The following is a 25,135-nucleotide window of genomic DNA, read 5'->3' on the forward strand; positions in this document are numbered from 1 at the left end:
GCAGATGAGGCTTCTTTCAAGCGCTTTACAGTCGCTTTTTTTTAACGCTAAAGCGCCTGAAAAACACCCCAGTGTGAAAGGGGTCTTAGGCCTCATGTACACTGCTGCTGTTAAAACTGATATTTAGGAGCAGTTGGGCATTTTTTTCAACTGCTCCTGAACTCTCCTCTGTTATCTTATCAGTAAATGTACACAGGGTTTCTAGGCAGTTGAGTTTAGAGGTTTTTTTTGGGACACAAAAAAAAAAAAAAAAAAAAAAAAAAAAAAAAAAGGGTTCAGAAGCAGTTTAGAGGCATTTCAAGAGGCGCGTCTAACAGCGGCAACTCGCGTTTAGCCACGTTTAGTTTACAGGCTTTTTTTTTTTTTTTAATTGCCAAAAATGAAAACTTTTTTTAAAACGCTTCTAAAACGCAAACACCGCTAAACGCGGCATGTAAACGTGGCAAAATGGACATTTTAAACGTAGGTTACCATCTGTCAAGTTAAATCGTTCAGGAGAGGTTGTAAATACATCCCCGTGTACATGAAGCCTTAGGGAAAACAGAAAATAAGATGACATCCAGTGACTGAGTCAGCCGTATAAAAGTACAACATTACTGTATGGTGCTTAGACTCTCCCAAATTCATTCAGCTATCCCATATCCACATTTTAGCTCTATGGACATCCTCTTGGCTTCTGTGTTTTCTTCCTTAACCACTTGCAGACCGGACCATTTTGCTGGTCAGAGACCAGACCACTTTTTGCGATTCGGCACTGTGTCGCTTTAACTGACAATTGCGTGGTCATGCGACGTGGCTCCCAAACAAAATTGACGCCCTTTTTTCCCCCCACAAATAGAGCTTTCTTTTGGTGGTATTTGATCACCCCTGCGGTTTTTATTTTTTGCACTATAACCAAAAATAGAGCGACAATTTTGAAAAAAAAACGCATTATTTTCTACTTTTTGTTATAATAAATATCCCCCAAAAATATATAAAACATTTTTTTCCCTCAGTTTAGGCCGATACGTATTCTTCTACATTTTTTTTTTTTTTTTTACCAAAAAATATCGCAATAAGCGATTATTGATTGGTTTGCGCAAAAGTTATAGCATTTACAAAATAGGGATAGTTTTATAGCATTTTTATTAATTTTTTGTGACTGTGACATTGTGGGGGACCAATCGGACATTTTTGGGACCATTGTCATTTATACAGTAATCACTGCTATATAAATGCAGTGATTCCTGTGTAAATGACACTGGCAGTAAAGGGGTTAACCAGTGGGTGGCAGTGTAGGGGTTAAGTGTTCCTAGGGGTGTGTTACTAACTGTGGGGGGGTTGGGCTTTCATTTAGTGAACACTGATCTCTGCTCCAATCACATGGAGCAAAGATCAGCGTCACTAGTTGCTAGGCAGAATGGAGAAATGTTGTTTACACAGCATTTCCTCCATTCGGCCGCTCCGTGAGACGATCGCGGGGATGCCCGCGGAGATAGTGTCCGCGGGTCCCGCGACCAGACTCACGGGGGTCCCGACCAGCGCGGAAGCGCGCCGCCGGCGTCGCGCTCCTGATGGCAGGGCGGCATTGAATATTGGACGTACCTGTACGCCAATATGCCTGCCCATGCCATTCTGTCGACGTACATTGTCGTGCGCTGGTCGGGAAGTTGTTAATATATCCTGAGTATTCCATTTATTAAATAATTGTATTGTCTTTACCTCTGTATGTGCGATTTCTGTTGGTTTCATCGTTTTAATGTTCTGACTGTAAATAGGACTCAGAGCATGCATATAATAAAGCATACATTTTAGTTTAAAGATTCAGCAGTCCACAGAATTTCAGATACCTCCTTTCTCTATTCCACTTGCCAACGCTCCAAATTCCATACATTGAGACTCCTATACCAATAGCAAACATAGTAAAACCTGCAAAAAAGACAGGGAGACATTATTTACAATATTATAGAACTCTTTAGACAAAATATTACACTCAGATGGGCAAGAACTTTTTCTGATGAAAGTATATGCTTGCATGCTATAAGAAAGCATCTCAATAAGGTGCCAGATTGGGTATTAAGTGGAAAAACCTCTAACCATCTGCTGCATATATTGCTTCAGTAAAAGATATGCCTGGTACAAGTGACAGAACTTCTTTGCATTTTTTTTCCCCCAAGATGGCCATTTAGGCTTAACCGCTTGAGATCCGCGCTATAGCCGGGTGAGGGGCGCACGCGGCGCGCTCTGTGATCACCGAGTCTATGAGACTCGTCTGATCACAGATCGGAGCAAGGGGGTCGATCTCGACCACATGATCAGCTGTCAGCCAATGACAGCTGATCATGTGATCACAACAGCCGGTAATCGGCTATTTTTCCTCCTCGCGCTGACAGCACGAGGAGAAGAAAAAAAAAAAAGAAAAAGATCACCGGCGGCCGTGAGAGGGACTTCAGTCCCGATCACGGCCAAGTCATTAGTGCCCACCTGCCCCCTGCCAATGCCACCTAAATAAAGTAAAAGTGCCACCCATCAGTACCATCCATCAGTGGGCACAGTGCCACTCATCAGTGCCCACAATCTGCCTCAACAACAGTGCTGCACCTCATATGCCACATATCCATCCCCATCAGTGTCATCTACCAGTGCCCATCTTTGCCCACCAGTGCCACCTCATCAGCACCCACCAGTGCCACCTCATCAGCGCATTTCAATGAAGGAGAAAAATGACCCGTTTGCAAAATTTTATAACAAACTATTAAACATGATTTTTTATTTTATTTTATTTTTTTTTTTGCATCTTTTTTTGTTTGTTTAGCAAAAAATAAAAACTCTCAGCTGTAATTAAATACCACCAAAAGAAAGCTCTATTTGTGGGGAAAAAAAATGATAAAAATTTCATTTGGGTACGGTGTTGTATGACCGCGCAATTGTCAAAGTGCATCAGCGCTGAAAGATGAAAATTGGTCTGGGCAGGAGGGGGGGGTTTAAGTGCCCAGTAAGCAAGTGGTTAATGTAGAAGTTAAGCCAAAAACAAAGTGCCCTTTACCACTGATGCCCGGGCGCTGGCAGTGTAAAATTTCCACTAGTTTTAGCTGCGCTTTACGAATAATGGGTTAAAGGGTGCTGCCCACTGATTCCACTTTAGGAGTGGTGTATACACTGCTCCTAAAGCACCTCAAAGCTGCTTGCATGACTTTTTTTACATCCTGCCAGTGCAGCACCCCAGTGTGAAAGCACTCAGGCTTTCACACTGGGAATGCAGATGAAGTTTTTCAGGAGCTTTACAGGTAGAGGTCGACCAATATGGGTTTTTCTCTGGCCGATGCCGATATTTAGAAATCATGGCGGCCGATAGCCGATATATGATGCCGATTTTTTTGGGCCGATACGTTATGCCGATTTTTTTTTAATCCCCCCTTGATCTCATAAAATCTAACACACCTTTCCCACTGGGACATTTTTCAGGCGCTTTTGGGCTAAAAATAGCGCCTGTAAAGTGCCTGCAAAACGGCTCCCCTGCAGTCTGTGTGAAAGACAGAGTGCTTTCACACTGAGTGCCCGTTCACACAGGGGCGACACGACTTGCAGCGCGACTCACAGACGGGACCTGCACACGACTTCAGCAGCAACTTGCAAAACGACGACTGTATAGAAGTCAATGCAAGTCGCCTCAAAAATAGTACAGGAACCTTTTTCTAAGTCGGAGCGACTTGAGTCGCTCCTATTAGAACGGTTCCATAGTACAGAACGGAGCGCGACTTGTCAGGCGACTAAGTCGCCTGACAAGTCGCGGTAGTGTGAATGGGCACTAAGGCGATGCGCTGGCAGGATCTTAAAAAAAGTCTTTGGAGTGGTGTATACCGCTCCTCCACCACTCCTGCCCATTGATATGAATGGGCACCACTGCCGAAGCGCATGCAATGCGATTTGGCAGCGGTGCTTCACGGGCACATTTAACCTCTTCCTCGGCTGCTAGCAGGGTTTTATGTGCCCCACTAGCAGCCAAATAGCGCCGCTAAAATGATGGTAAAGAGCCGCTAAAACTTGCAGCGTTTTATCATCAACGCCTGCCCGCTCCAGTGTGAAAGCAGCCTTCATAAGTGATACAGAAAATTTCTTACATTTAAACATTTATTAAACAAAACAAACCTCCAATCAGTTTACTTGTATGTATGATTTAGATTTAAAAAAAAAAAAAAAAAAACTATTAAATAAAAACAGATAATCAAAACTTTTGGACGAAAAAAAAAATGGGCTAACTTTACTGTTTTTAAAAATTTTTTTTTTTTTTTAAATGGTGTATTTTTTTCCCAAAAAAAATGCATTTGAAAGACCTCTGTGCAAATGCCGTGTGACATAAAATATTGCAACAACCGCCATTTTATTCCCTAGGATCTCTGCTAAAAAAAATTTATATATATATATATATATATATATATATATATATATATATATATATATATATATATATATATATATATATATATATATATATATATATATATATATATATATATATATATATATATAATTTTTGGGGGGGTCCAAGTGATTATCTGGCAGAAAATACAGGATTTTTACGTGTAAGCAACAAGTGTCAGAAAAGATTTAGTCTTTAAAATGGTTAAAACTGAGAACTTCTACACACAGAGATGATTTCATTCATTCAAGTGTAAACATTGTATCTTTTTGTTATTTTCTTGGCAGACTGCCCAGAGAGGAGACAAGTCGTTTCTATGAGAACTCAGGCAACTTACACTGACTTCTATTACAGAAGTCATTTCCAAGTCCCGCTGTTCTAAATCGGCCTTTTTATCAGCACAATCGGCCGATGCCGATTAATTAAAAAAACGGCAAATATCGGCCGATATATCGGTCGACCTCTATTTACAGGCACTATTTTTAGTGCTAAAGCACCTGAAAAACACCTCCAGTGTGAAAGGCGTCTTACACTAAAGCTACTCTCAGTCACATTCTAAACCATCTGACCCTGTAAAGAAGAAATCCCTATACCTACAGTACCTGTTCTGCAGCCGCTATGGTTTGGTCCCACGTTAAAGTGGCAGCTTCAGTGTGTAAGCATGTGCAGGAGAGGCAGCTGACAACAGAAGCCCCATAGTAACCCTGTGACATTTCCCAGTCATTGTCGGTTCTCTCCTGCACACAGTATCCACTGTTGGAGATGGGACTGGATCAGCTTCAGAAAAAGGTATGTATAGCGATTTCTTCTTCACAGGGTTAGATGGATTAGGAGGAAAGGGGAGGGGGGTGTTCCTTTCCCCAATTAGCTCTCGCACACTGTGTAACTGCAGCCTCTGCGCCCCCTCCTCTGATGACAGATGAAGAAAGATTTTTAACATGATCTGTCCCTTTTGAAGGGGTGTAGAGAAGACTACAGATAAACAAGTAAAACTTATGTAGGAGAATTTGTTTAATCTCTATGTATCGTCTGAGGCTATTCACTTCACTGGGTATATGTGAGGGTTTACAACTACTTTCAAGATCTCTAAACAGCCTGAATCCAGAAGGGGCTCTTCAGGGACTTGTCTAGGGCTGAAACAACTAATCGATTAATCGACAACTAATCGATTATGAAATTAGTCGATTACCATTTTCATAATCGATTAATCGGTCAGTAACATAATGGGGTTAAAAAAAAAAAAACTAAAATGAGCCCTTTATAGTACAAAAAGAGCAAATAATCACTACTTAAAATATTACTTTCACAGTTCTACAGTAAAAAAAAATGAACCCCTTACAGTAGTGATCATCTGCTTTTTTTGTACTATAAAGGGCTAATTTTTAGTTTTTTTTAACCCCATTATGTTACTAAACGTCTAAGCCCTTGTACACACGGTCGGACATTCCGACGGAAAATGTCCGATCGGACCGTGTTGTCGGATAATCCGACCATGTGTGGGCTCCATCGGACTGTTTCCGTTGGAATATCCGACGGACCAAGTTTTCCAGCTTGGCTATAAAACTTTCCGACAACATGATCCAATCGGACTTTGTCCGATCCTGTGTAGAGAATTCCGATCGGACAAAGTGCCACGCATGCTCAGATCAAATTCCTACACCAAAGCTATTGGCTACTAGCCTGAACGTAGTCCCGTCGTAATGAAATAACTTTGTCCGACCGTGTGTATGCAACAGTTTTGGACAAAATCCGACGGATTTGGTTGTCGGAATGTCCGACCGTGTGTACAAGGGCTTAGACCTGGTTCACATCTATGTGTTTATTGGTGCTTTTTGCAGAAATGCACTACAGTTCATTTACATGGTTTCCTATGGGACACATTCACATCTGAAAGGGTGGGGGACTTTTAACACAAAATGGTGCTTTATTATTAGTTCAATATACTTCAATGGAGAAGCTGCAGAAAAGCATGTAATGCGTTTTTGCAGCAATTTGTGTTTTTTATTCTGCCCAAAAAAAAAAAAGCAAATTGCAGTAAAATCATGTGCGCAAAAATCAAAACGTACAGCAAAAAGCACTGCAGAAACAGATCAAAAGCAAACTGCATAGGTGTACCGAGCCTTATGCTGGTCCTACGGATCCATTTTCAGATGAGAATATTCAGACAAAAAAAATCTTTGTACAATCGCTAAATGAAATCATTTTGTTTGAAATTTTCACTTTTTAACATTAATGTAATTTCTGAACGGAAAACCACACACACTGCCTGAAAATTCCTTTGACTAAGAAGTTTTCTATTATTTCCAAATTGTCCCGTCACTGTGGTTGAAAATGAAAGTCAATTTTTTTTAAAGGTTATTAACCGATTAATCGAAACAATAAATCGGCCAACTAATCGATTATGAAAATAATCGTTAGTTGCAGCCCTAGACTTGTCCGAAGAACACATAACTTTTTGGTGCCGACATTTAACGTTGTTTCTTTCAAGTAGAATTCCTGCCTAGCATTAGATATTCAGCATCTTCTACTACAGAGGGCTGCTGGCTGGTATTTTTTAAACAAGCAACACAGTTGTGTTTTTGTGCAACTTTCCCGCAACTTGAACCAATGCCTGTGTAATCTTGAGGTCTATGGACCTCAAGTTGCATCACTGTCGGACCAAAGTAGTGCAGGAACTACTTTGATGCCGCACAGATATGAACGGTACACATTGGAAATCATGGGGTACAACTTTTCACGTGACTTTGCAGTCCCAAGTCACACAAGTGTGAAAGGGGCCTTAGAACAGGGCTTGACAAATTTGCTTGAAATCTAGGAGCCAGCTTAACCACTTGCAGACCGGACCATTTTGCTGGTCAAAGACCAGACCACTTTTTGCGATTCGGCACTGCGTCGCTTTAACTGACAATTGCGCGGTCGTGCGACGTGGCTGACAAACAAAATTGACGTCCTTTTTTTCCCACAAATAGAGCTTTCTTTTGGTGGTATTTGATCACCCCTTCGGTTTTTATTTTTTTGCGCTATAAACAAAAATAGAGCGACAATTTTGAAAAAAAACGCATTATTTTTTACTTTGTTATAATAAATATCCCCCAAAAATATATAAAAAAACATTTTTTCCCCTCAGTTTAGGCCGATACGTATTCTTCTACATATTTTTGGAAAAAAAAAAAAAAAAAAAAAAAATCGCAATAAGCGATTGATTGGTTTGCGCAAAAGTTATAGCATTTACAAAATAGGGATAGTTTTATAGCATTTTTATTAATTTTTTATTATTTTTTTTTTACTAGTAATGGCGGCGATCAGCGATTTTTATTGTGACAGCGACATTGTGGGGGACCCATCGGACATTTTTGACACATTTTTGGGACCATTGTCATTTATACAGTAATCACTGCTATATAAATGCAGTGATTCCTGTGTAAATGACACTGGCAGTGAAAGGGTTAACCAGTGGGTGGCAGTGTAGGGGTTAAGTGTTCCTAGGGGTGTGTTACTAACTAACTGTGGGGGGGTTGGGCTTTCATTTAGTGAACACTGATCTCTGCTCCAATCACATGGAGCAGAGATCAGCGTCACTAGTTGCTAGGCAGAATGGAGAAATGTTGTTTACACAGCATTTCCTCCATTCGGCCGCTCCGTGAGACGATCGCGGAGATGCCCGCGGCGATCGAGTCCGCGGGTCCCGCGACCGGACTCACGGGGGCCCCAACCAGCGCGGGAGCGCGCCGCCAGCGGCGCGCTCCCGATGGCAGGGCGGCATTGAATATTGGACGTACCTGTACGCCAATATGCCTGCCCGTGCCATTCTGTCGACGTACATAGTCGTGCGCTGGTCGGGAAGTGGTTAAAAAGTTAGGAGCCAGGTCTGTAACGGCGATCCGGACCTGTCCCTGGCCTGACATGGAGACGAGTGAGGGGAAGATAGTTTTTTTTTTTTTAAAACACGCCCTGTCCCGCCCGCATATGAAAGCGGTGTTCAAACCACACATAGGAGGTATTGCCGTGATCGGTAGAGCGAGAGCAATAATTCTAGCCCTAGACCTCCTCTGTAACTCAAAACATGCAACCTGTAGAATTTTTTTAAACGTCACCTATGGAGATTTTAAAGGGTAAAAGTTTGTCGCCATTCCATGAGCGGGTGCAATTTTGAAGCGTGACATGTTGGGTATCAATTTACTCAGTGTAACATTATCTTTCATAATATATAAAAAAAATTGGGCTAACTTTACTGATGTCTTATTTTTTTATTAAATAAATAATTGTTCCCCAAAAAAGTGCACTTGTAAGTCCGCTGCGCAAATACGGTGTGACAGACAGTATTGCAACAACCACCATTTTATTCTCCAGGGTGTTAGAATAAAAAATATTTATAATGTTTAGAGGTTCGAAATAAAGGGAAGGAGATAGGCAGGCAATAAAAAAAAATAAAAAAAAAAACAGGCAACGGAAGCTCCATTAGCATTGCTGGTTGTCATACCAACGGCCACCACAAAAGGTGCCAGATTCCAGAAGGAATCATAGGACCGCAGAAGGCCTCAAAGCCGCGGCCTCAATTACCGGCCGTCGGCGGAACGGCCCGACGCGATCACGCCGGGGGGGTCCACAGAGACAGGATACCCCCAGCTGTGCTGCCCCAGGTCGCTAATTCTAGTCGCAAATGCGACCTGGCGCCCGGGTTTTGTCGAGCCCTGCCTTAGAAGCAGGGTAAACATAAGAAAAAAATCCAACACTATCATATTCTTGTCTGCTGCCCTTTGCTACTCCTCCCGCCAAATCTTCACAATTTAAATAGGAATGTCAACGTTTTAATGCCGCCACTTCTGCAGCTTGATGTATAATCTCAGCAAGGTGGTGTGCTGAGACAAAGTAACTCCCATATGCATAAGGCAAATAGTTGATCAAGAGGAAAGACTCTGAAACCATGTAGAAGGTTGGAAGAAGATGGGAGAAGAGAGCTGACATCACAGCAGTGGAAGGGTTTACTTGCAATGCAAGTCTGCCTTGATATACAAACATTCTATACATACTAGCATATTTAGACAAACAGCTCCAGGGGATCCAAAAATTGTATTTTTAGTGGCAAGTTTTCTTCCTGCTTCAACCACTTGACCTCCATAAGGTTTTACTCCCTTCATTGGCTGAAATCTGCTTCCAAACGCATGCCGTGTCCAAATATATGTACGTTGCCAAACCTGCACCCACTTGCAGTTGACAGGAGGTTAATGGATAAATATAGCCAAAGCTACACTAGTTCTACACTCCTGTGACCTGTTTAAAGCCAACAGAGGGCTAAAGCCTGCAGTTAGCTGACATCACTCAGCTGGTCCAGGCTCAAGAAAGATCCCAACCATGTGGTCACGAGGGCGTCCAATGTTGTTACTTGAAACAAAAGCTCTACCATCACCCCTCTTCTCCAGTGCTGCAATCTTGAATTGAAAACATGCATGCACAGACACACCATGAGACTCTGCCAGGTATATGGGACTTGAGAGAGAGAGGGCGCGAGAGCGAGAGAGCGCGCGAGAGCGAGAGAGCGCGCGAGAGCGAGAGAGCGCGCGAGAGCGAGAGAGCGCGAGAGAGAGCGAGAGAGCGAGAGAGAGAGCGAGAGAGCGAGAGAGAGCGAGAGAGCGCGAGAGAGCGCGCGAGAGCGCGCGAGAGCGAGAGAGCGAGAGAGCGAGAGAGCGAGAGAGCGAGAGAGAGCGATCACAAATGGCTCCTGGAATGGCTTCATCACACATTCCAGGAGACAGTTTGTGAGATGTTGCATGCAGAGAGGGGCTGAGGTGTCATTTTGGCCTATGCCAAAGTTAAAGAGGAGTGCCATCTGAAAAAAAATTAAAAAGTCAGCAGCTACAAATACTGCAGCTGCCGACTTTTTATAAATGGACACTTACCTGTTCCAGGGTCCAGCGACGTCGGCAGCAGATGATGAGCAATCGCTCGTCTCTCGGCTGCCCCCGCCGCCATCCTCTGTCAGGGAATCGGGAAGTGAAGTGTTGCGGCTTAACTTCCCGGTTCCCTACTGTGCATGCGAGAGTCGCGCTGCGCGTCTTCACTGGTCCCGCTGTGTCCTGGCAACTGTGCGTTTCCCAAAACACAAGGGGGGGGGGGTGCATTTGCGGCTAGCTATAACCGGAAGTGGGAACAGATACCTGGATTATACAGGTATCTGCACCCCCTGAAAGTTGCCAATTGTGGCACCAGGGGGGGGGTTTGTTCCAATGAGCATAACTTCCACTTGAGGGTGAAGGTCCACTTTAAGAAATATAAAAAAAATAAAAAAATAAACACACAAAAACACAAACTTTTTTGGACAATGTGCAAGAGGAAGGGATTAGGCATAGGATGCAGGAGAGAGGACCATGTAAAATTAGGTCAAGTTCCACTTTAGGAATCTGGCTTTTAAAAAGGTGTCATAATGCATTGAACATTTTAAAGAGTTGTCACATGTTTTGAATCTCACTGTACATGTCATAATGCATATTCATGTGCCACAATATGTGTCTTGATATGAGTGTCAACAGCTGTTTTGATGCATTTTCCTTGAGTTAAATGAAAAAAAAAAAAAAAAAAAAAAAATTTGGACAAAAGGCATAAAAGCCCCCTCTTTTTGGATGGAGTGAGGGTTTTGTAGCCATGTGACCCATTGGGGAGATTTCCCTTCACTTCCTGTCCCATAGCCAAAACAGAAAATCCCTCTAAAGTGTAGGAATACCTGATTGTCCCCAATGATACATATCCCCACTATTCCCGTTCGGGAGGACAGCCCAAAATATGGGATTTTCTTTCGCTTTCGGTGATAAAAAGTAAGCAGGACAAGTAGAGAAGGTGAAACGGGGGCACAGACAGCAATAAAAACCTGACAGATGTTTTAATCCCTTTCAATTTTATCAAAAAAAGTTTTGCCTTTAGGGACCTTTCAACACTAATGAGATTTTGATGCATTACCATTACCCTTACAATAGAAGGTGCCTTTTTGGTGCACTTTTGAAAAACTGTAGAAAAGATACAGCATGCAGGACATTGAAAGTGTAGCACATCTGTAGTGTGGAAAAAGTTGATGTCGCGCTATTCTTACTCTATTGTAAGAGGGGGGCTGTTACACCTTTTACTCTAATACTATATAAATGACTTACAAATAGTATGAAGGGTCAATGCAATATTTGGGTATGTGAAATTCTAGATGTTCTATATGGCTTGTAATTGAATGTGGTGTGGGTATTTTGTAGAAAAGAGTATTATAGAATAGAGTGCCAAAAAATAAATAAAAAAAATAAAATAAAAAGTACTGTAAAAAAATCTATAAACCCACTTGCAGAGGTGAAAATACCCAGTAGTGTTGAGTGTATATAAACCTTGCGAGAATGTATTAATGTAGGATATTATCGCATTGTAATCCCATATAACAATTTAACCACTTCAGCCCCGGACCAATTGTCAGCCTAAAGAGGAAATAAACCCTGATGAGTTTACTTCCTCTTTCATTCCCTGCAAAGGCAAAGCATAATGGGCTACTATGCATCGCATAGTAGCCCATTATGTATCACTTACCTGACACAGGAGCCAGCGAAGTCGCCGCTGTCCCCTGTAGTCCGCCGCATCCATCTTGTTGGTGGGGTCTCGCAGCTCCGCCGCTGTCATTCGGTGAAGCCGCGATGACGTCACTCGTGCATGCGCACGGGAGTCGACACGCGCGACAGCTCCATTCTTGGAAATGCCGCGCTCAGTGCGCCTGGAGATATTGCTTGGACCTACAGGTAAGCCTTAATCTAGACTTACCTGTAGGTCAAAGTGGTTTGTAAGGCTTTACAACCACTTAAGGACCAGAGGTCTTTTTACAATTTCGCACTGCGCTGCTTTTACTGGTAATTGCGCGGTCATGCAATGTTGCACCCAAATGAAATTTGCGTCCATTTCTTCCCACAAATAGAGCTTTCTTTTAATTCAATCTTATTTTTATTGAGATATAGAAGCAAGATAGGAGGGGGAAAAAAAAATACAGAATATTCCAACATATTCATGTTACATTGTTACATAAACATAAAAAAAAGAAACCACAGAGAAATCCACTCTACTACAGTGGTGTCGAACTGTCACGTGGTTAAAGTGTTTGTTTTGAGCTTCGATTTAGGTAGTATGGTAAGAGAGCCTGTAGTCCTACCATGATTAGTCTAAGTTAAAGTGGGTGTGTGTGCACCACTATCCTCTCAGCGGGTGCTGCCCACTCATTACAGGTAGACTAGGGCTATTGTGTTCATTCTGGCAACGTTCACTCTGGGGGGGGGGGAGCTCTGTATGTGCCACCATGCTGGTCTAATGAGACTAGAGGTCATAACTTAAGTAATCGGGTATTACTGCAACTTGTATAGGGGAGGGAAGAAAGGGGGAAGAGAGTGAGGAAAGAGGGGTCAGGACAGTAAAGAGCTTAGGGATCAAAAGATACATTCCACCCTGATCACACAGCTGAGCTTTCTTTTGATGGTATTTGATTGCCTCTGCGATTTTTATTTTTTGCGACATAAATGGAAAAAGACCGAAAATTTTGAGAAAAAAAAAATATTTTCTACTTTTTGTTATAAGAAAATGACCAGTTACACTTACCGGTAACGTCTTTTCTAGGAAATCTTCCAGGACGGCACACCTGAGAGAGATGACTGGTCCACCTGACAGGAAACACAATCAACAACAAATTTAAAAGTCCCCACCCCTCCCTCAGACCCTCAGTTATGGTAAAGAAAATCCCACACCAGTGTCAGAGGGAACATTCTGTGAAGAATTAATATACCACACCAATAAAACAAGGGTAGGGAGTAGGCCTGCCGTCCTGGAAGATTTCCTAGAAAAGACGTTACCGGTAAGTGTACCTGGTCATTTTCTCCAGTCATCTTCCAGGACGGCACACCTGAGAGGATAAGCAAGAAGTTCAGGCCTACCTTTAGGGCGGGACAACCGCTTGTAGGACCTTCCTGCCAAATGCCAAATCCTGAGGGGACAACAGCTCCACTCTGTAGTGCCTCAGAAATGTTCTATGGCTCGTCCATGTTGCTGCTTTGCAGATCTGGTCGATTGAGGCGCCTGCCCTCTCTGCCCAGGAGGTCGCTAGGGATCTGGCTGAATGCGCCTTAAGGCGGGTTGGTACTGGTTTACCTGCCCGTCTATAAGCGATGGATATGGTTTGTCTAACCCATCTAGCTATCGTAGACTTAGATGCTTGAAGACCCTTTTTCTTCCCTGAAAAAGTGACCAATAAATGACTGGATCTCCTAAAGTCTTTCACCCTTTCTAAATAGACTAGGAGACAACGTCTGACATCTAAGAAATGAAATCTTTCCTCTTCCTTATTCTTAGGATTCTGGCAAAAGGACGGGAGAATAATCTCCTGTGTTCTGTGAAATAATGAAGCTACCTTTGGCAAATAAAGAGGATCCTGAGTGAGGATTACCCTATCCTCTAGGATGCGCAAAAACGGCTCTTTAATCGACAGAGCCTGTATATCACTCACCCTCCTGGCCGTAGTGATAGCCAGGAGGAAGGCCAACTTAAATGACAAGAGTCTAACCGAAATTTGAGCCACCGGCTCAAAAGGCCCCCTTGTTAGGGCATCTAATACCAGGGACAGATCCCATGGAGGGCAACTGACCGACCTAACTGGAACTACCCTTTCCCTGGCTGACAAAAATCTTTTTATTAGCGGCTCCTGTCCTAGCTTCCTATCAAAAAACACGGACAGGGCTGCCACCTGGACCTTTAGGGTGCTAACTGCCAAACCCTGGTCCACCCCCTCCTGAAGAAAGTCTAGGATGGTAGGTATCATCTGGAGAGCCCCCTCCTTAGACTGTAGCCAGTGGGAGAAGACTTTCCAGACCTTTGCATAAATTTTTCTGGTGACGCCTTTCCTACTGAGGAGAAGAGTATCTATCACTTTTTCCGAACAGCCCCTGTCTCGGAGTATTTCCCTTTCAATAGCCATGCTGTCAGAGAGAGACGACCCGGGTCGGGGTGAAAGATTGGACCCTGACTGAGTAGGTCTCGTTGCACCGGCAGACGCAGTGGGGGAGCTATCGCGAGACTCTGAATGGTGGGAAACCAAACTCTCTTGGGCCACCAGGGTGCTATCAGTATCAGGTCTGACCTTGAGTAGGCTAATTTCTGTAGGACTCTGGGAAGGAGCACCAATGGGGGAAAGGCATAAGCCAGCCTGAAATCCCACACTTGTACAAGAGCGTCTATCCCTTCTGCTTCTTGATCCTTGTAAAGGGAGAAAAACTTGAGACCCTTCGCATTCTCCCGGGAGGCGAACAAATCTATTTCTGGCTTGCCAAAATGTCTGCACACCAGGGAGAAGATTTATTTGCTCAATCCCCATTCCCCCTGAAGGATGGGCTGTCTGCTTAGAAAATCTGCTTGCAGATTGAGTGAGCCCCTTATATGAATCGCTGACAGTGAAAGGACCCTCTTTTCTGCTTTCACAAGGATCTGTTGTGCTAACCGTCTTAGTTTGTCCGACCTTGTCCCCCCTTGGTGGTTTAAGTATGCCACCGTAACCAGGTTGTCTGAGAGGACCTGAACCTCCTTGTCCTGCAGTTCCTCTCGGAAATAGTCTAGGGCTTTGCCTACTGCCAGAAGCTCCCTGAAATTGGAAGACTCCCTGGCTTGGCTGTGGTTCCAGGACCCTTGGGTATATTGGTCTCCCAGATGAGCCCCCCAACCCCAAGCGCTGGCGTCCGTGGTTAAGACCAAAGGGTTTACCTGAGACCAGGGGCGACCTTTCAACAAATTCTGTGGGTCGAGCCACCACCGCAGAGAACGAGATACCTCCTCTGTGATGGTTACTCTGTTCTCTAATGTTTCTCTTTTGCCTCCCCATGAGGCAAGCAGAAAAGCCTGAAGCTCCCGAGAATGGAGTTGTGCCCAGGTTACTGCCGGAATGCAGGCCGTCATGAGACCCAGCAGTCTCATTATACATCTCAGAGAGGCTTCTCCTCTTTCGAGAAGGGTGACAACCACATTCTGGACCTTCGTTACCTTCTCTGTTGGTAAGAATACCTTCTGTGCCTGCGAGTCTAACAGGTAGCCTAGGTATAGTTTGGACTGAGATGGAGTCAGTGAGGACTTCTCCCGACTGACCATCCAGCCCAAGGTCTCCAGAGTTTCTAACACGATGTCTCTGTCTATTACTGCTTGCCTCTGATCCACACTGTAGATCAGCAAGTCGTCCAGATAGGGTATTAACCCTATCCCCTGCAGGTGTAGGTATGCTACTACTTCGGCTAACACCTTTGTGAATATCCTTGGACTTGCCGCCAGCCCAAAGGGAAGAGCCCTGAACTGCCAGTGTTGTATCCTCTGCTGTATGCAAACAGCGAAGCGTAGGTACTTCTGGTGTTCGGGAGCAATGGGTACGTGTAGATAAGCGTCTTTTAGGTCCAGGGTGACCATAAAGACTCCTCTCTGTAGATGTTTTCTTACTGAGTAAATACTCTCCATCCTGAACTTTTTGTGAAGCAGGTAACGGTTGAGTCTTCTCAAATTTATTATCAACCGAAATTTTCCTGAGGGTTTTGGAACCACAAATACGTGTGAGTAAAAACCCTGTGTAAGCTGATTGGTTGGTACTGGAGTAATAACCCTTTGCTCTGCTAGCTCCTTTAGATTTTTCAGTAACCCTTCTGCCTTGGTTGGGTCCCTGGGAGGAAAAGTAACCAAAAATTCCTGTGGGGGATGAGTCTGAAATTCCAGTCTGTACCCCACTTCTAAAAGGTTTAAAATGTATGGACTCTGCATAATCCTTTCCCACTGTGGAAGGAAATCGCTGAGTCTTGCGCCTACCTTTACGGTGGCGTCATTTGCCTTCTTTCTGAGAGGCTCCAGAGCTGGAGAAAAGAATTGCACTTTTTTCTTTTCCTTTTCCCAAGTTCCATTTCCTCCTTTGTTCAGCTTTCCCCTTATGATGGGTCTTTGAATAGGGGCCTCGAAAAAATTTCTTACCCCTTTCCTTCTTGGGCCTTACAGGAAATTTCTTGCCCTTCTCCGTAGATCGGGACAAAACCTGATCTAGGCCTGAACCAAACAGCAAGGAACCTTCAAAGGGGATGCCGCATAGGCGAGACTTGGAAGTAAAATCCCCATCCCAGGTCTTGACCCATAGAGCCCTCCTGGCAGAGTTCAAAAGTGCTGCTGCTTTAGCTGTGGTCCTAACAGTCTCCACTGCTGCATCTGCCACATATGCTACTGCTCGACTGATTACCTCCAGCGAGTCTACGATCTCTTTAGCCTCCCTACTGCGGGAAACATGATCCATTAATTTGCCAAGCCAGGTGTCAGCATTTCTGGCTACACAGGCGGAAGCTAGGGCAGGCGCCATTGCCGCCGCATTCGCCTCCCAGGCTCTTTTGAGTAAAGTTTCCGACTTTCTATCCATCTGATCCTGGATATTACCAGAATCTTCAAAGGATAAATCGGACCTCTTAGATACCTGCGCTAAGGCTGCATCCAAGCGAGGAGCTGTAAAAAATTTTTCCTCCTCCTCATCTTCAAAGGGACACCTCCTTTTCCAAGCTTTCAGTTTGAGAAGCTTGCGTTCAGGTTCCTTCCATTCTCTGAGGATTATCTCCTTCAGAGACTGGTGGATGGGAAAGGTTCTGGACTGTAACCTTCCTAAACCTCTATATACTCTATCCTGTGCTGAGACTTGAGCAGAGGGAACCTGAATATCTTCTGAGGTGTAAATGGCTTTTAATAAACCTTCCATGTCCTCACTCGAGAACAAAAATCCCCCAAGCTTAGCCTCCCCCTGGCTATCTTGGTCTGAATCTTCCTCTCCAGAACTACAATCTGGGACCTGGCCTTCCTCCACCTCAGATAATAGGGAGACTTGGCCCTGGGAACTTTCCGCATAAGATGTGGAAAAGTTTTCCTGTAACTGAGGAGTCTCTCTCTCTCTGACGGTACTTCCTCCAAACCCTTCACAAGGGTGGACTGAAAAGATTGAAGGGTAGCCAACATTTCTGCTTGTAAGGCCCTACATTCTTTCACGACCTGAGCGGTCTCCTTGCCTGCGAGCTTGATGATACATCGATCGCAGAAAGGTTTGGAGTGGTCTTGTGCCAACTTAGAGTTACAGTAACCACAACGCCTGGACTTTGAAGTAGCCTTTCCCTTAGACCTAGCAGCTGACCCCTGGGCAGAGCTTTCGGTCCCTGGGAATAGTCAAAAAATAGACAATTTAGCTACACAAGTCCTAAAAAGGGGCACAGGAGCTCTACCCCAGAGAACCCTGCCCCTAAATAAAGTTGGATCACTCACCCCCAGTGGCGACCTCAACGGCTGTCTGCTCAGACGGACCTTCCTCTTCCATGGCGATTTGCTGCCCTGCAGGATCGCTGGATCAGGTCTCGAGCGTCCCCTTGTTGTCTTTTTTTCAAGTGCTGCCTCCGGGAAAGCGTCTTGTCGGACGAGGAGACTGGGTGTATCACAGCACACCCGTTCTGTTTGAAAAACGCGCCGATCGGCGCCATCTTTAAGGAGGTCCGTCGTCCGGAAATGACGTACGGCCTCTTCCGGTCCTGCGCCTGAGGCTGGAACGAACGCCGGTGCGTCCAGCCGTCCCACTTCCAGAACTCGACACCCGGAAGTGACGCCCTTGGACTTCCGGACATGCGCTGTGGCGTTGGAACGCACGCCACTCGCATTCCGTATAGGGACAAGCAGCAACTCACCACTCCACCAACGAAATGTGCAGGTAAGAAAAAAACAAGACAACAGGGGAAATAGCGCTACTGGGACAACTCCCCTGTCCCACGAGGCTTTTACAAGGCTCCCTAAGGAGACCTTGAGTGAGGAATACCCCCCCCCCCCCCCAAGATTTCTCCTGGGGGTATACAAGGGAGCACCACAGACCCTGTCTGTTTAAGTCCCAGGAAAAAAACCTAACGAAAAACACGGGGTCCCAGACCCCATAAGAAAAAATTTTAGAAAGAAACTTGGTTTCGCTGCCATCCTGTGGGAAACACAATCAAGAACTGAGGGTCTGAGGGAGGGGTGGGGACTTTTAAATTTGTTGTTGATTGTGTTTCCTGTCAGGTGGACCAGTCATCTCTCTCAGGTGTGCCGTCCTGGAAGATGACTGGAGAAAAATCGAATAAACTCAATTTTAGTCATACATTTAGGGCAAATTGTATTCAGCCACATGTCTTTAGTAAAAAAAAAATTCAATAAGCGTATATTTATTGGTTTGCGCAAAAGTTATAGCGTCTACAAACTAGAGTACATTTTCTGGAATTTACACAGCTATTAATTTATGACTGCCCATTTCAAGAGTTGCTAAAATGGCAGGGCAGTACAACCCCCCCCCCCCCCCAAATGACCCCATTTTGGAAAGTAGACACCCCAAGGAAATTGCTGAGGGGCATGTTGAGCCCACTGAATTTTTTTTTTGTCCCAAGTGATTGAATGACACAAAAAATAAAAAAATAAAAGTTTACACTAAAGTTGTCACTAAATGATATATTACTCACACATGCCATAGTTATATGTGGAATTGCACCCCAAAATATATTCTGTTGCTTCTCCTGAGTACGGGGATACCCCATATGTGGGACTTTTTGGGAGTCTAGCTGCGTACGGCACCCTGAAAACCAATCACTGCCTTCAGGATTTCTAAGGGTGCAAATTTTTTATTACACTCCTCACTACCTATCACAGTTTCGAAGGCCATAAAATGCCAAAATAGCACAAAACCCCCCCCCAAATGACCCCATTTTGGAAAGTAGACACCCCAAGCTATTTACTGAGAGGCATGTTGAGTCCATGGAATATTTTATATTTTGCCACAAGTTGCAGGAATATTACAATTTGTTTTTGTTTTTTTTTTGCACAAAGTTGTCACTAAATGATATATTGCTCACACATGCTATGGGCATAAGTCAAATTACACCCCAAAATAAATTCTGCTGCTTTTCCCCGAGTACGGGGATACCACATGTGGGGGACTTTTTGGGAGCCTAGCCACGTACGGGACCCCGAAATCCAAGCACCGCCTTCCGGATTGAAATATAAAACGCTACCAAAAAAAACTGTTAGCGATCACAGGGATCAGGCCTGACTCTACAAACGCTGCAGTTATGGGTTTAGTGTTTTGTAAGTGACAGTGATCGATCGATACTGCACTTGGCTGGGCGGAGGGGCAAAACGCAGGTGCTAGCAGGCGTTTTGGAAGGCGAGCACGTACATGTACGTGCCACTGCACCGACGTACATTGCCATGCGGTGGTCCTTAAGTGGTTAAAGAAAAAATAAAAAAACACACATACATTTGTTGATTTATTTATTGATATATATTATTTTTTTCCTTCTTTAAATTGTTATATGGGATTTCAATGCGATAATATCCTACATTAATACATTCTCGCAAGGTTTATATACACTCAACACTACTAGGTATTTTCACCTCTGCAAGTGGGTTTATAGATTTTTACAGTACATTTTTTTTGATTTTTTTTGGCACTCTATTCTATAATACTCTTTTCTACAAAATACCCACACCACATTCAATTACAAGCCACATAGAACATCTAGAATTTATCACATACCCAAATATTGCATTGACCCTTCATACTATTTGTAAGTCATTTATATAGTATTAGAGTAGAAGGTGCAATAGCCCCCCTCTTACAATAGAGTAAGAATAGTGCGACATCAACTTTTTCCATATATATATTTTTTTATTGGACACAGTTTGGTTCACATTGGTGTATGCAGCTATTCATATAGGTAGCCTTTACTCGGAGCAGCGCAGGAATAATCACTTATCACATCTGTAGTGTGAACAGTCACATAGGACTTAATAGGGAATCGTTTTTATTTATTTATGTACTTATATAGCATTTTCATGTGCTTTGGTCATCCTGGAAAAGGACAATAAGGCTAGGTTCACAGCTATGCAGGTTGCAGTTGATGCATTACTGCGTTTTGCATTTTTGAACATTGGTGCGTTTCACTTTTTTTTTTTTTTTTACACGAATAGGAAAGTATGACTGTTCTTTTCATGTAGTGCGACTTTGATGCGACTTCATACTCTCTGGCACTCAAGTAGCACCATTGTGTCCAATGTCTCATGTTAAAGTTAAATGTTATGGTTAAGAGCTATGGTTTGGGTTAAATGTAAGCATTAAGGATTAGAGTTGGGTTTAAGGTTAGAGAGAGGTACTCATTAGGGTTAGCATAATTGTTAGAGTTTTAACCCTAATGATTACCGCAAACCTTAGCCCTTAACCCTAAAATTTAACCTTAAAGTGGCCTCAAGGTTTTTCACCTGAATGCATTCTATGGTGAAAAACCCTTTGTACTGCAGCTCCTCCCAGACCCTGCGCCCTTATTTTACATAAACCCAATCCGATACACGACAGCAGCGGCTCCCATCACTGTCTCCCTCCTCATTGGACAGATTGATAGCAGTGGGAGCCATTGGCTCCCACTGCTGATAATCAAAAGCTGTGGCGAGCATGCACTTGGGCCCTCGTGAAAAGCGGCTTTCCGTGGAGACAACTGCTGAAGAGGGGCCTGGAGTGCTAACGGGGGACCCCAGAAGAGAATCAGGGCTGCTCTGTGCATAACCATTGCACAGAGCAGGTAAGTAGAACATGTTTGTTATTTTAATTTCAAAAACTAAAGAGGGTTTGGGACACTTTAACCTTAAAGCTCCGTTTCCACTAGTGCGACTTGTCATGCAACTTTGGACACAGTCACATGAGAAGTCACAGCCTATTGATTTCAACGGCACCAGTTTCCATCTATGCGACTTAAAGGGGTTGTAAAGCTTTGATTTTTATTTCTAAATAGAGTCCTTTAAGCTAGCGCATTGTTGGTTCACTTACCTTTTCCTTCGATTACCTTTCTAAATGTTTTTTTTCTTTGTATGAATTTCTCACTTCCCGTTTCTCCTCAGTAAACTTCACACCATCATCCGAGCGGTGTTTAGTCAGCCAGAACAGCTTACCGAACTGCTTACTGAGGAGGAACAGGAAGTGAGAAATTCAGACAAAGAAAACAAAGAAAAAAAAAACATTGAGAAGGGAAATCGAAGGAAAAGGTAAGTGAACCAACAATGCATTAGCTTAAAGAAACCTATTTAGAAAATAAAAAACAAACCTTTACAACCCCCTTTAAAGCTGTCGCGGCTTTGAAAAGGTTCCTGCACTATTTTGATGCAACTTTAATACTGTAAAGTTGCATCAAAATCATACTTCAAAAGTTGCACCCTAAATCACACAACTTTGTAGTTATAGTGGAAACGTAGTCCTAGTCATTTTTTTATCTATTAAATTTTCTGCCCTTGTTGTTTTAACTTTGGATAGTAAAGCATTTTTTTTCTGTGAGTAAATACCTTATACAGCCCACTTCCTGTTTGTCTAGTAAAAAGCCTAGGCTTTTGACATCATGCACAGCTCTCTCTCGCTCTTGTGAGAGTTTGACAGGAAGGGAGGGGCAATGAGTCATAAGAGAGCTGTAGAGCTGGAGGGGTGTGCGTGTCTGTGTAAATCCAGGAAGTGAATAGGCAGCAGCTTCAGCTGCCCTCAGTTAAAATGGCTGCAGCCAGACTTAGTGGAGGGAGATTACTGCAAAATATTTCTGCAAGTACAGCATATATAAAATATGCAAAGTGGTTGGAGGGAAGCTTCAGAATGGCAAAGATGTTTTTATTACAAATTATGTGAGCAGACTGCAGTCCCTTTTTAACCTTGATATTTAACCCAAACATATGACTTTGGACACAATGGTTTGATGTTACTTGAGTGCCAGAGTGTAAAGTCGCATCAATGTTGTACTCCATTAACAGAACGGTCTTAAATTCCTATTAGCAAAAATAAAAAAACAAATACAGAAAACACATCAAAAAATGTTACACTTGTGTTTATGGCATTGAAGTATTGAAGTCTATTACATGCAATCTGCTGCAGGAAAAAAGTCCCTAACCCTTTCCAAAAATGCACCAGCACCTTAGATTGAAGCCCCCCGCAGTGGTCCCAGTACACATCACCGGCCGGCGACACGTCTCCCGAAGTTACTATTGGTTATCGCGGGTTCCAGCGCTGTGACTGGCCGGAGCCAGGATGTCACTCAGGCGCATGCGCCGCCAGTAACGGCACGAACGTGCCATTGCTTCAGTGTGCTTGTGCCGATGACTTCGGCCCATGCAGACACCAGGGATATCTCCTAAATGGTGCAAATTTAGCAGATATCCTGGGTTTTCAGATTTATGCGCTGTCGCACTTTGAATGACAATTGCGTGGTTATACAACACTGTACCCAAACTACCCATTTTATTTCCCACAAATAGAACTTTCTTTTGGTGGTATTTGATTACCGCTGGGATTTTTATTTTCTGCTAAAAAAAAATGTTTTTTTTCTTGTTTCCGTTACAAAAAAACTTTGTGAATAAAAGTTTTGCTGATGGGCACTAAAAGGTAGCACAGATAGGTGGCACTGTTCACTAATAAATGGTACTGATGGATGCCAATCAATAATGCCTGCCAATCAGTGATGTCCATGGTGGGCACTGATGGGCATCCATTGTGGGCACTGATTGGCACCCCTGGTGGCCTAGTGTGGCATACCTGATAGTGACATCCCTGGTGGTCTGCGCTAATAATTAATCAGCACAGACCCCACCCCTCACAGACACGAGTGAGGAAAAGCCGATCATTGGCTCTTCCTGTTTAGACTGTGATCAGTCGTGATTGAACATGGTGGATCACGTGGTAGAGTCTGAGACTCTTTACCTGGATCGGAGTTACAGTGTGTCAGACTGACACACCGCAACGATCGCCACAATGTGAGCCCCCAGGGGCGCGCAGCAGTTTGATATCCTGTTGGATGTCATATGACGTCCGGTCAGGATATTGAAACCACTTTGCCGTTGTCATTTTGATATATGAAAGTGATTAAAGCACACCAGTGCAAAAGGGAGTTACACTTTAGTAATCTACGGTGTTACCATTAATTTTAGTTTTCAAAGTGATTGTAAAGGTTTTTGTTATTAAAAAAAAAAAAAAAAAAAACACATGTCAGTCTTACCTCCACTGTGCAGCTCGTTTTGCACAGAGTGGCCCCAAACCTGCTCTTCTGGGGTCCCTCGGTGGCTCTCACGGCTCCTCCCTACATCAGATAACCCTGGGGTGCCATTGAGAAACAATGGAACTGGAATGTTTTTTCCAGACATTTGAAAACAGAAACAAGCATTTCGGTTACACTCAGGTGTGGAAACAGCCTAATGAAAGGCATTCAAGTGTCTGTGCTGACCATGGCAGATTCCAGTCACCATTACCAAAATACAGCACAGAAAACCACAGCTAATAACAGAAACATTTCCCCTATCCTTAGTAACCAGCCTGAGTCTAATAGAAGCGAAAACCAGGACACACTCTCCTCCTTCCACCCTGCTCCCAGACACCCACCGCTAAAGCCCCGACGAGGCAGGTTTCTTTTATAATCCACGGAGCCGTATCCCCCTGGAGGGGGCATGTCCTGCTTCACCTTGGACGCAGCCATCTTCCCCGCCGCACAGCCCCGAGGCCTGACCTATCCGGAATCTGAAGCTGTCACGTGACCAAAGGTCATCACGACGGCGTCAGCGTCCGCGCTCCGACGCCATATTTGTTGTGGCAGACTTCCGCCAAGCTAAGCGTTGAAGCACTCAATTGCATTGTGCTCGCTTTATCCGACGACCATTTTCCCTATGATATTAGAGCGTCATTTTATCTGAATTATGTGAAAGTATACATTTATAACATTATCTTGAAGATGTACAAAGACCAAAAAGGTTCTTGGTTTTACCATTTAACCACTTGAAGACCAGGCTTTTTCTGGCATTTTTCTTAACCATTTTTCTTAACCCCTTCATGACCAGGCCATTTTTTTTAAATATGGCACTGCGTTTCTTTGACATTTACGCAGTCGTGCGACGCTGTACACATTGCTCCTAACTGTCCCTGATTTGGAGCAAAGTCCCCCTGTCCTCCTCATTTTGGTATGATCTATATGGCTATATATAAAATGCACTTTTTATCTTTCAAAAAGTGTTTTCCAGTGTTAAACCTTTCATTCAAATTATAAATCGCTGCATTTGTAAATTTTAAAAGCCAGTATAAAGGAATAGTAATGGTAAAAAAGTCCCTTGTGGATTTGATTACCTTTTTTTTGGGTTAATTCTCCTTTAAGGGGGTGTGGCAGGGGGTATCTCATATGCCTAGTAAGTGTCCATCATTCCCATCTCAAAATGTTTGCTGTACACAAATAAAACATGTCCTGTTTTTCCCACATAGCGCTTTCTTTTGATGGTATTTGATCACCTCTGTTTTTTTTTTTGCTCTATATACAAAACAAGACCAACAATTTTGAAAATAAATAAATATATGTTTTACTTTCTGCTATAAAACATTCCTAAAAAAAATGTAAAGAATCAAATGTGTTCATGAGTTTAGGCCAATATCTATTCTGCTACATATTTTTAGTGAAAAAAAATATCCCAATACGTGTATATTGATTGGTTTACGCAAAAGTTATAGTGGCTACAAACTATGGTATAATTTTATTTATTTGTACTAGTAATGGCGGTGATCCGTGACCTATAGTGACTGCAATATTGTGGCAGACAAATCAGACACCTAACTGAGACAATCTTTGGGGACCAGTGACACAAAAAAATGTCAAAAAATATGCACTGTACTACTGGCAG

General features: G+C 43.5%; 1 protein-coding gene across 1 annotated transcript in view; it reads right to left on the bottom strand.

The window, feature by feature from the left end:
• Positions 1–24,020, bottom strand: part of NDUFA13 (NADH:ubiquinone oxidoreductase subunit A13) — a 49,461-nt gene extending 25,441 nt beyond the window's left edge. The window contains exons 1-2 of the mRNA XM_077475433.1: positions 23,856–24,020; positions 1,830–1,908 (exon numbers count right to left, since the gene is read on the bottom strand). Of these exons, the coding sequence (XP_077331559.1) occupies positions 1,830–1,908; positions 23,856–23,949 (173 nt within the window). The 5' untranslated portion in view covers positions 23,950–24,020. The remainder of the gene's footprint in view (positions 1–1,829; positions 1,909–23,855) is intronic.
• Between the last annotated feature and the right edge of the window lie 1,115 nt (positions 24,021–25,135).

Source organism: Lithobates pipiens, unplaced genomic scaffold (assembly GCF_037356315.1).
Source record: "Lithobates pipiens isolate NorthernLeopardFrog02 unplaced genomic scaffold, aLitPip1_a1.2 Scaffold_13, whole genome shotgun sequence".
Taxonomy (NCBI): domain Eukaryota; kingdom Metazoa; phylum Chordata; class Amphibia; order Anura; family Ranidae; genus Lithobates; species Lithobates pipiens.